The 12,931-nt window shown below is 38.9% G+C and overlaps 1 protein-coding gene across 1 annotated transcript in view; it reads right to left on the bottom strand.

Annotated features, from left to right (window-relative positions):
- Window positions 1-373: 373 nt before the first annotated feature.
- The window catches only part of CFAP58 (cilia and flagella associated protein 58), a 111,651-nt gene continuing 99,093 nt past the window's right edge, over window positions 374-12,931 (bottom strand). The window contains exons 16-18 of the mRNA XM_050804910.1: window positions 10,741-10,860; window positions 8,356-8,489; window positions 374-1,060 (exon numbers count right to left, since the gene is read on the bottom strand). Of these exons, the coding sequence (XP_050660867.1) occupies window positions 952-1,060; window positions 8,356-8,489; window positions 10,741-10,860 (363 nt within the window). The 3' untranslated portion in view covers window positions 374-951. The remainder of the gene's footprint in view (window positions 1,061-8,355; window positions 8,490-10,740; window positions 10,861-12,931) is intronic.

The following is a 12,931-nucleotide window of genomic DNA, read 5'->3' as shown; positions in this document are numbered from 1 at the left end:
AGCTACTCCTCAAAAATTTTTTTAAAATACAGAGGTCAAGTTATTGTGAGAGAGATGGCCAGAGTGTCCTCACATGATGTAACTGAATGAAACCTCTTAATGAGAAAACATTGAATGGATGTCCCAATAATTGTGGCTTCAACAACAAGAAATCACAGTGGATTCAATGGTTCAAAATGCCTGGGAGCCAAACAGATGTCTGTGCTAAATAATTGTGTTCTCAAGTCTGGGAGGAAGATGGAGGCCTAGAAAGGATAGGAGACTAGCACAAATCTCTCATTTCATGGTCTTGGTTCCTGTGAATCAAATGCTCTTGTTAAACATCTCTCACAGTAGCTTTAAACTTTAATTACATACTCTACCAAAGCAAGGATCAAAATCTCTACAAAGATTCTTTTTTATTTTTTATGATGAAGTATTTATTAGTGTGTCTCTTTGGAATAGATTTTCCTACTCCAGGCCTGAAAAGAAATTCCACATAGAAATCATTCTCAAAACACTTTTTAAATTCTTGAGAGTTTGTCCTTCTTTCTCGTCTCATGCAATGACTTGTTAATGAGGAATAATTAAAATAGATTCTTGTTAATAAGGTGAGAGGGGACGCATTGCATTTCAAAAATACTTTTAAATATAAAACCTTCAAGTACACCAATATCTATAATAAAGAAATTAAGGTCTAGTACATTTCAATCAATGGGGTAGCAACAAAAGATTTGCTTCATGCAATAGGTCAGCCTAACTGAAAACAGAGAATTATGATCTTGCTAATATCAACGTGGACCAGACAAAACACCATCCCTCTTATATGTATGTGACTATAATAGTTCTGCATTTCTTTCCATCCTGGATTCTCAGCACCGATTCTATGATCCAAGGACTTTGAGATTCCCCCAAAATGTCCCAGAGCAGATTTCATGAGCTGTTCAACTGGACCCAGCCAGCAGCTTCAGGTTAGAACTTCATCTTGGTTGACTTGAGAGGAAATCCACCCCCAGTAAAACCAGGGCCATTTGGTTTGACCATTAAGAAGGTGTTATCCATGGGTGCTGTGTCCTTGTTTCTGTAATAGAGGAGATGAAAGTTAGCTTCCTTAACATCCTTTTTGTCTAAGTTTGACATTTGATAATCCTAGGGTGTGTTAGCCACTGAAAACTACTTTGATTACAGTTTCTAGTTTTAGACAAGGTAGTTGTTTAAATCTAATTAGGTGTTCACCGATAAAACATAAAATTAGGGCAAGACAATTAAATGCAAAATATGCTCTCCTAATGTTTATTTAAGTATGAACAGAAGACCTCATTATAACTCAAATGCTGTGTATTTGGTGACTTCTGACTTGGAATCATCTTCCTGTTTTATAAAACATTTGTTTAGCTCCAAAGATCAGTCAGAAGAATCTTTTTCTTGGCTCAATTATAATGACTAATTCATCATTTATCAACTTTTATATTGCAAAGTTCTGGTATAAATTTATAAATATTTACTACACACAAGGTATCTTCATCAAACTTGGACATTTATAAAACACAAATTTTCCTGTAACCCTAGACAAGCAACCATTATTACTACAAATAGTTTTAAGATACAAGAAAAGCTGGGGAAGATAAATAAAATAGTATTTTTGGCAATGGATGAAGAGAATTCTGCCCTAAAATCAACAGTATAACTTCTATATAGATGTCCTTTAAATACACACACACACACACACACACACACACTCATATTCAGGCTTACTGCAGAAGTAACCTAGATCTACACAAGTTATCTATCTTGGGGTCTTAAAGAAAACACCTTTGGAATCCCTGTTAAACAATGAAAATTAAGCAAACTGCTAAGACCAAAACCAATTAGATTGGACAATTATGAATGACTCACCCTAGGGGAACAAACTGTCTTTTGGAAAAGAATCTGGTACTGCAGACTGTAGATCAGCCTGGGGATGTTGAGTAGGGTAGTCAGGGGCAGGTGCAGGTGTAGTTTGGGATCACAGTGGGAGCAGAGGGGTGTTTAAGAAAAACAAAAGAAGGTAAAAGGTACAGAATGATAAGAGTTGCTATTTTGTAAAGGGCATATGTGGAGACAACATCCACAGAGATTATTCTAAATTATTCCATTGGGAGAGAACCTGTAGAGGATTGGTAATCAACCCATCTGTCTCTCAGTAGAATTGATTTCATTGTTGTGAAAAACCATTCTCCATAAATAGGACGAAAGCCTTAGCCTTGAGTGGATCCAGCAAAGCAAATTCTTTCCTGTACTTTGGCAACTCGTCTGGCTCTTGACTGGTGTTAGAGGCGGCAGCACTCCCCTTCCCCCTGCCCTCTCTCGCCTTAAATAACCTGAATTTTCTTTTTCTGAAGGAGCTAAAGCTTAATGCTTCTGGCTTGGTCTAAGCTGACTAATGGGAATACTGTCTCCTTTATATTATCTTTTAAATGTATTTATAGACCATTATAATGACTCCCTCAGCCTTCTTCCATCCAGTCTATACCATCTCAGCACTTTTGTTCTTGCCTCTTCATATTTTTTTCTTCAGCATCTTTTTTGCTATTATCCTATGAACTAATCTTTGTCTACCGGTTTAGGAATCACCAAGTAGATGGAACCACCAATGGAGCCCTAACTAGGTCAGAGTGGCTACTAGTAATAAGTGTGTAAGGACAAGAAGAGGACAGGTAAAGGCAAAGATTCTAGAGCTTTCTAGAACTTTCTAGTACTGCCCAGTTGAACTTTCTGTTATACCCAGCCACTAGCCACATGTGGCTATTAAGCACTTGAAATGTGACTAGTGAGACTGAGGAACTGATTTCACAGTAATTTGTTTAAATTTAAATGGCCACAAGTGGCAAACAGCTGGGCAGCACAGTGCTAGTGGACGGGCCCATCAAGAAGGGCTGAGCCAATATCTGGACAGCTCATGCTCTCTATGTCCATCAAGCTTTGGGGAAAGAGAGGGAGCAAGATCAGCAGGCAGTAATGTCAAAGAAGACTAGGCCAAATCCCAGGGCCAAGGCAAGAAAATTAATCAGCTCTAGAAAGATAATAAAGAGCCAAACTAGCTGTTCGTAACAGTGTAAACTAGACCATTGGTCCCCAAATGGTGTACGAACTTTAGAAAATGAATGAGATGATCCATTGTGGGTAGAAAGAAGATATTATTCAATTACATCACAATTAAAAGAACTACAGAAGCAAGAACAAACACATTCAAAAGCTAGCAGAAGGCAAGAAATAACTAAGATCAGAGCAGAACTGAAGGAGATAGAGACACAAAAAACCCTTCAAAAAATCAATGAATCCAGGAGATGGTTTTTTTGAAAAGATCAACAAAATTGATAGACTGCTAGCAAGACAAATAAAGAAGAAGAGAGAGAAGAATCAAATAGATGCAATAAAAAATGATAAAGGGGATATCGCCACTGACTCCACAGAAATACAAACTACCATCAGAGAATACTATAAACACCTCTACACAAATCAACTAGAAAACCTAGAAGAAATGGATGAATTCCTGGACATATACACCCTCCCAAGACTAAACTAGGAAGAAGTTGAATCCCTAAATAGACCAATAACAGGCTCTGAAATTGAGGCAATAATTAATAGGCTACCAACCAAAAAGAAGTCCAGGACCAGACAGATTCACAGCCAAATTCTACCAGAGGTACAAGGAGGAGCTGGTACCATTCCTTCTGAAACTATTCCAACCAATAGCAAAAGAGGGAATCCTCCTTAATTCATTTTATAAGGCCAACACCACCCTGATACCAAAGCCTGGCAGAGACACAGCAAAAAAAGAGAATTTTAGACCAATATCCCTGATGAACATCGATGCAAAAATCCTCAATAAAATACTGGCAAACCAAATCCAGAAGCACATCAAAATGCTTATCCACCATGATCAAGTGGGCTTCATCCCTGGGATGCAAGGCTGGTTCAACAGATGCAAATCAATAAACGTAATCCAGCATATAAACAGAACCAAAGACAAAAACCACATGATCATCTCAATAGATGCAGAAAAGGCCTTTGACAAAATTCAACAGCCCTTCGTCCTAAAAATTCTCAATACATTTGGTATTCATTGAATGTATCTCAATATAGTAAGAGCTATTTATGACAAACCCACAGTCAATATCATACTGAAAGGGCAAAAACTGGAAGCATTCCCTTTAAAAACTGGCATAAGACAGGGATGCCCTCTCTCACCACTCCTATTCAACATAGTGTTGGAAGTTCTGGCCAGGGCAATCAGGCGGGGGAAAGAAATAAAGGGTATTCAATTAGGAAAAGAGGAAGTCAAATTGTCCCTGTTTGCAGGTGACATGATTGTATATTTAGAAAACCCTATCCTCTCAGCCCAAAATCTCCTTAAGCTGATAAGCAACTTCAGCAAAGTCTCAGGATACAAAATCAATGTGCAAAAATCACAAGCATTCTTATACACCAATAACAGACAAACAGAGAGCCACACCGTGAGTGAACTCCCATTCACAATTGCTTCAAACAGAATAAAATACCTAGGAATCCAACTTACAAGGGATGTGAAGGACCTCTTCAAGGAGAACTACAAACCACTGCTCAGTGAAATAAAAGAGGACACAAACGAATGGAAGAACATTCCATGCTCATGGATAGGAAGAATCAATATCGTGAAAATGGCCATACTGCCCAAGGTAATTTATAGATTCAATGCCATCCCCATTAAGCTACCAATGACTTTCTTCACAGAATTGGAAAAAACTACTTTAAAGTCCATATGGAACCAAAAAAGAGTCCGCATTGCCAAGACAATCCTAAGCCAAAAAAACAAAGCTGGAGGGATCATGCTACCTGACTTCAAAGTATACTACAAGGCTACAGTAACCAAAACAGCATGGTACTGGTACCAAAACAGAGATATAGACCAATGGAACAGAACAGAGCCCTCAGAAATAATACCACACATCTACAACCATCTGATCTTTGACAAATCTGACAAAAACAAGAAATGGGGAAGGATTCCCTATTTAATAAATGGTGCTGGGAAAATTGGCTAGCCGTATGTAGAAAGCTGAAACTGGATCCCTTCCTTACACCTTATACAATAATTAATTCAAGATGGATTAGAAACTTAAATGTTAGACCTAAAACCATAAAAACCCTAGAAGAAAACCTAGGTAATACCATTCAGGACATAGGCATGGGCAAGGACTTCATGTCTAAAACACCAAAAGCAATGGCAACAAAAGCCAAAATTGACAAATGGGAGCTAATTAAACTAAAGAGCTTCTGCACAGCAAAAGAAACTCCCGTCAGAGTGAACAGGCAACCTACAGAATTGGGAGAAAATTTTTGCAATCTACTCATCTGACAAAAGGCTAATATCCAGAACCTACAAAGAACTCAAACAAATTTACAAGAAAACAACAACCCCATGAAAAAGTGGGCAAAGGATATGAACAGACGCTTCTCAAAAGAAGACATTTATGCAGCCAACAGACACATGAAAAAATGCTCATCATCACTGGCCATCAGAGAAATGCAAATCAAAACCACGATGAGATACCATCTCACATCAGTTAGAATGGTGATCATTAAAAAGTCAGGAAACAACAGGTGCTGCAGAGGATATGGAGAAATAGGAACACTTTTACACAGTTGGTGGGATTGTAAAGTAGTTCAACCACTGTGGAAGACAGTGTGATGATTCCTCAAGGATCTAGAACTAGAAATACCATTTGACTCAGCCATCCCATTACTGGGTATATACCCCAAGGATTATAAATCATGCTGCTGTAAAGACACATGCACACGTATGTTCACTGAGGCACTATTCACAATAGCAAAGACTTGGAACTAACCCAAATGTCCATCAATGACAGACTGGATTAAGAAAATGTGGCACATATACACCATGGAATACTACGCAGCCATAAAAAAGGATGAGTTCATGTCCTTTGTAGGAACATGCATGCAACTGGAAACCATCATTCTCAGCAAACTATCACAAGAACAGAAAACCAAACACTGCATGTTCTCACTCATAGGTGGGAATTGAACAATGAGAATATCTGGACACAGGAAGGGGAACATCACACACTGGGGCCTGTCGTGGGATGGGGGGAGGGGGGAGGGGGGAGGGGGGAGGGATAGCATTAGGAGATATACCTAAAGTAAATGACGAGTTAATGGGTGCAGCACACCAACATGGCACATGTATACATATGTAACAAACCTGCACGTTGTGCACATGCACCCTAGAACTTAAAGTATAATAAAAAAAGAAAGAAGATATTATTATATTAATTCTATTAATTGATTATTTTCTTTTATTTCTATTCTATTAATTTATATTTCTTTTTATTGTTATTTATTAATAAATAAATCTATTAATACTTTTATATTTAAAATTTTTAAATTATGCTTTACTAAGAGTTACAAACTGACAGTGGTATCTGCATATAATTTATAAATTAAAATACATTGCAGGTAAATCTAAAACTATTCTGAAATTTAAAAATTATTTTAAAGATATATGCATATACATGCTGCAAGTTCAAAAACGTTTTACTGGGAGGGCTCAGTGGCTCATGCCTGTAATCCCAGTACTTTGGGAGGCCAAGGCCAGCAGATCACTTGGGACCAGGAGTCCAAGACCAGCCTGGCCAACATGACAAAACCCTGTCTCTACTAAAAACAGAAAAAAAAAATTAGCCGGGCATGTGGCGCACACTTGTCATCCCAGCTACTTGGAAGGCTGAGACATGAGAATGACTTGAACTCTGGAGTCAGAGTGAGCCAAGATGGTGCTACTGCACTCCGGCCTGGGTGACACAGTAAAACTCTGTCTCAAAAAAAGTTTTACTGATAAGGGTGTACAATCAAAGAGCTTGAAGACCACTGAGTTAGACACCTGCCTCATGTGGAAATTAACCATGTTGACATTTTATGAGCACAATCTTGATATCCTAAAAGAAAAATACAGTGTTTCCACTCCAGCATTCATTTAATTTACATTGTTAATATTAGTGGTTCTGAAGCTTCACTGTGCATGAAAATCACCTGAGGAGCTTATTAAATTGCAGGTTTCCAGAGTCTGCTGAATCCAAGTATCTGGAAATATGGCCTGGGAACCTGCATGTTTAATAAATCTCACTAGGGATTCTGAGTCAGACAGATAGTTGGTAGACCTACACATTAAGATGGACTTATTTAAATTATAGCAGTATTTTCCTCTACTATGGAACTGGCACCTAAATGTGGAACAGGGGAGTATTCTGATTTACAAGAAGGGCAGACTTTTACTGGCAAATGAATTTGCATCCAGTTACTTTATATAACTTTGCTACTAACGAATCTTAGGCAAATGCACTCAAGCCATATTTCACCATGTCCCTGAAATGTCCATGTGGATAAATACCAAGCATGACTTTCAGCCCATAACGTGAGTCACTGCCAAATTAACTGGATGATTTTGGCAATGTCACGCAGCCAAACCAAGTTTCAAAACTAGTCCATTTCAAACCCAATTCATTTGGGCCCCTATTCTCACCCTGGGATCAGGCAAATAATACTAACAATGTGAAGAGAACTTTTGTTTTTCAACATGGGAGCATCCTGAAACCCAAAATGTTCACCTCACCTCTACATTATCATCTCCTAGAGGAAGAGGTCACATCAACCCCCCACAGCAGATGCTGAAGTCAGTCACTAGACACAGAAGATGGTTCAGAGATAATAACTATCTAAAAACCTAGGCAGGCATGGCTCACCCTGTAATCTCAACATTTGGGGAGGCTGAGGCAGGAAGATTGTTTGAGGCCAGGAGGTCAAGACCAGCCTGGGCAACATAGCAAGACCCTATCACTAAAAAATAAAAAATAAAAAATAAATAAATAAATAAATAAAAACATAGGTGAACTATTAGCAGTTATAGTGGTACAGGGGCATCATTAGAAAGAACAGCTTTATGAAGCCCCGGTCCCTTAGCAAAAGCACATGTGGTTTTAAATGTGAATATGCTGTTCAAGACTGATTTTGAACCTCATTTGCAAACATAGTTATGACATTATTATCTCCAAACCATAGACTAGTGTGGGGGGAAAAGTCGTATTACATTTCCTCTGCTCCATGGTAGATCCACCAATGAACAGATATTAATGAATCCCTGTTAGAATCCCAAGGAGAGGATTCAGTATCAGATGAGTCACTGATCTTGCTCTGATACAAACTTAGTTAGTGACTGGTAGAATGTCATTTGTTTGCCCTGCGACTTAGTTTACCCCAGTGAAACTTGCAAGTCTGTGACTGTTCACCAAATATTTTCTTATGTGCAGATAATAGGCACAAATAGGACATTTGACTAATTCTTACTTTTGAAGTTGTTCTTTACGTTTCTGAGCGAGGTATTTCTTCTTTAAATTCTGGAGCTCATTGGTAAGTTTCTCTACCTCATATTTATATTCTTTGCTCTGTACTTCATACATATTCAGTTCTGAAGACAAAACCTAACATGACAAATAAAGTGGCGTTAACAAAAGATACAATATCCTTTTCTGAGAAATCTTTTAATCTGCTACCATTTACCGCAGTGGAGCTAGAGGTGCGAAACAATGCCCAAGCATCACAATTAATCTGCATGCTTCCACCTGCTCAGGGTCCACGTCTGAGTAGAAACCTGGCTGAGGGCTGAAGATGCATCATCTGGTTGCAACTTTAAATAAAGTATCATTCCCCCACTTAAAAGAAGAACTATTAGACAACATTCGAACAGGCTCACAGATGAATAGTCTAATGTGCTTCAAGGAATATCATGAATAGAGACAGATAAACTCCCAGACACAGAATCTAAAATTGCTTTTAAAACCTTAAAAAAAAGAGAGAAAATATTCAAGAAAAACATCGCTAGAGAGTGTGATTCATCTGAGGATTATGAAAAAAATTATTCTGAAATCATCCTGCCATCACTGCTAACTAAGCATTCAATGTATGTGTTTTCAGGGTTGTGATGCTGCTGAATGCCTATCCCCTCTTTACTGTGTTCTTCGGGACCCTTCAAAGCCTGACTACCTGCTTCCTTCCGTTGCTGTGTTCAGTAGCTGCTGCGGGTCTTGGGCTGGACAAGAGGAGTGGGGATTCACTCATCTGCATAGCACACAGCACGTGCCAAAGCTGGGGTGTGCTCCCCACCAAAACCAAAAAGAAAAGGAAGGCTATAGTTCTAACATGCATGCAATAGGCTGGATTTATTTTTCCTCTTGTTTGCTATTTTAAAGATTTGCATAAAAGGGAGATCTTAGCCTTCTTAGTGTTCATCTGCTTCTGAACTCTTTCTTCTTCACTGCTGTGAAAATGATTCTGACTATGTTATCATGGGCTAAAGAATGTAATTTTCATGCTGGGAAAAAAAAAAAAAAAAGCCTGTCTCAATAGTTAAACTCTTAGAAACAAAAACCCTGCTTCTAAACAATGAATGTGGAGTTTCCTAAAAGAGTAGGTAAGTATCAAGGACAAACTGGCAGACATGCTCAGTACCACCCACCTCTAAACCTCTTCACGAGGGGTCACATTTCATTTGAGCGAAAAATCTGGATTTCCTGAGATAAAGGGTTAAATTCACAAAAGGCTCCTGTGAGCTTTTGAAGGCAACCCGGAGCTCTGAGTGAATAAGATAGCTCTGTGCTTTTCTAATCTATATCTACCTCTGAGAAAACCGGAAAATAATTTGTTTTCTTTAAAATATTCAATTTTTTAAAGGAACAAAATAATCAAAAGATTATGCCTTATGCAAAACTCAAATTATGTCTCAGGATATTCATGTGAAATGAACATTCAGAGTGACAAATTGAAAATTAATGCTCTAATTAGACTTGTTTCATTTGCCCTTTTAAAATAAAAGGATGCAGTTTTACAATGTCCTGTTTTTGAAGGGGTTAGGGCTATACTAGTAGGGTGGCATATATTTTACCCCAGACAGAAAGTCAACAATTATTACCCTCATTGGACAGGAAGTGCCAGAATTCAACTGGCACATGCTTCATCCTGTGGCTGTGTGTAAAACTTCCCCGACACGCCAAGAATATCTAAGTACTCGCTTAGGAGGTGAAGCTCAAAATATAGTGTGAACATGCACAATTTTTGAGAAAAACTTTACAAAGGCACATATAAAAGTAAAACACTCCATATCTCTGCAACTGAGGGTCTTACGTGACTTAGAAGGGAATCACACTATCAAAAAATCTTGCCTGATTTTATTTCTCTTTCATGGTTACATATTTGAGAGCTGGTCAGGAAGCAAGGCCCTCAGGGCTGGGCAGTAGCTGGACTTCTTCTGTGTATGTTTATTTCAGATGGGATGGAATACCAGAGACCCACCGTGGCACGGCAGTCTGCTTCAGTTGGGCAATAGTGTTAAAATATTTCCTTTGCTCATCCCTGCCCTTCAAGTACTCTAACAAGTCACCTTGAGATCATCCATACAAACCCTGTCCCCCACATTTCCATTTCGTGGTCATCATCTTTTCGTCTCTTGCTCACCTGCCTCTTTCTGGAAATGGAAAATGGTGCTCATAGTCCAGGAAGAGAGGGGTAGCTCTGAGGTCGGCTGGGCTCGTCCTAGACTAGAGCTCTAAGAAAGCCAACCTCAGAGGATCGTGGCATTGAGAGACTGGCTCATCGTGTGGAGGCAGTGGACTTGTCCAGGTGTGCTCCCCAGTGTGGCTGCCCTGGGGCCAGGAAGGAACAGGGGCTACCACTTACTTTGAGCTGCTGCTTCTTGTCATGCAGTGTGCGTCGGTAGAGCTTCAGCTGTTCTGCAGCCTCAGGTCCAGGCTGGCGGGCCAAGACGTGCTTTAGTTCCATGTAGAGTTTCTCCTTTTCCTAGTAGAGAGCAGGACCAGGAGCAGAGATAAACGGCCCCGTCAAAACAGGGAAAATGCCTTTCACTGCACGGCCAGCACAATGTGGGAGTGGCCCGAGCTACTTCACAGCTCCACAGTGATCACATTCACTCACAGATTCATTCAGTCATGCATTGAAAAATCCTTATGAAGGGCCGGGAATGTGCCCAACCTTTGGATACAAGTAATAAGACAATGAGTAAGAGAAAGTTCCTCTCTACCTGAACATAAGATCACAAGGACTGGGAGACAAGGGCAAGGATAGAAGATCTTGCCAGGAAAAGGAGGGAGTGACTGACTCTGGTTGGAGGAGTTAGTTGGAGGAAGGAAGTAAAAAAGAGAATTTTTCAAGAAATATAATAGCCTGGTGCAGTGACTCATGCCTGTGATTCCAGCACTTTGGGAGGCCGAGGCAGCAGGGTCGCTTGAGGCCAGGAGTTCAAGACCAACATGGGCAACATAGTGAGACCACGGCTCTATTTAATAAAAAAAAAAAAAAGAAAGAAAGAAAGAAAGAAAAGAAAAATATAAAAATTAGCCGGACATTTTGGTGCATGCCTATAGTCCCAGCTACTTAGGAGGCTGAGGGGAGAAGATCATTTGAGCCCAGGAGATCGAGGGAGCAATGAGCTATGCACCACTGCACTCCAGGCCCCATCTATAAAAAAAAAGAAAAGAAATATGATGGCATGAGAAGAAAAGAAATCTGAAAGTGGTTTGAGCGAAGAGGTAAATATCCAGGGAAACTCGGGTATGCATATTGGTAGACCTAAAAGAAAGGATTTACTAGAAACCCTAAGCAAATGATAATTCTGTAACTTTATTTAAACAATAAACAATGTGAAATCCCCATTTGAATCCTAGAGTTTAATTGCTTGTAAAGTGTTTTCAGATCCTTGAACTAAAGAAATTACATACAAGCAAAGATTTATTTCTAAAGCATCTCAATTCTAGATTTCCATATCACTAAACTGCAATAATTTCAATAAACATTGATAAAGTCTAGTGTGTCTACTCATTAGTCTCTGTACACATTTATTTCCTTAAGATAATCGTGGTAAGCACAAGCCCTCTCATTAAATGAAACATTCAGTCAAATGGATATTAATTTTTACCTACAGCTAAGTATTCTTAGTATTGTTATCAAATAATCTGTTTTTAGCAGAGAATATAAAAGTCATAAAAAATTAGGTGAAAGAAAAATCAACTAGTCATTTTTAGCATTTGTTTTCGTTTTTCCTTTTCCCTGGCCAAATTATTGAAACTTCATTACAAAAACATAGCTCTACTTATAGAAGAGTGTATGCAACTTAAAAAGTATTTGGATGGAATAAGCTTTGGGAAAAACACATATGAAAACGATACTCACCATTTAAGAAATAATTCCACAAATGACAAGGAAATCCAAAAGCCCGTGCAAAAGAAGAGAACTTGAACAAATCGAATTACAAAGTGATGATTTTTCCCTTGCTGTACAACACCTCTTGTCACACCTTACAATATAATCTTCACAGTAAATGGATGTAGCAGGCAATGAGAAAGATATCAGGAGGTGAGTTTATTTTCTATAGACACTTAACACCTGCTCTGTTGGGAAAATAACACTTCTGACAAGGCTTCAAGATTCAATTTGGAGAGGGTAATAAATACATGGAGAAGCCCATGAAACAGTTTTGTCCATTTCTTTCAGCTCACCTTTCTCTATACCAGAGTACGGATAAACTTGCAAAGGAAAGAACCTCACAATGACAGAGAGAAAGCAGTCTGGTTTGGGATATAATAACGTCTTAAACTGAAAAGATCATCTTACTCCAAGCATCTTGAAATGTTTCACAGGTGTAATTCTCTTCAATTACTCTTGGTAGGTTGAGAGGAGAGAAACACAGAAAAGAAAGTTTGAAAGAAACAAAATATTGTCACCTCACCACATAGGTGAGGATCTCAGCATCAGCAGGAATTAATGGTGCCTCCAAAGTCCATTGGCAAGTCAAAAAGCTAGTGATGGTACACCCCAAGAATCACCTTTCCTGTGCAAAACTTCCCCTGGGGCT

Source organism: Macaca thibetana, chromosome 9, assembly GCF_024542745.1.
Source record: "Macaca thibetana thibetana isolate TM-01 chromosome 9, ASM2454274v1, whole genome shotgun sequence".
Classification (NCBI taxonomy): domain Eukaryota; kingdom Metazoa; phylum Chordata; class Mammalia; order Primates; family Cercopithecidae; genus Macaca; species Macaca thibetana.
The sequence above is the reverse complement of the archived record's forward strand: the minus strand, read 5'-3'. Positions and strand labels throughout refer to the sequence as shown.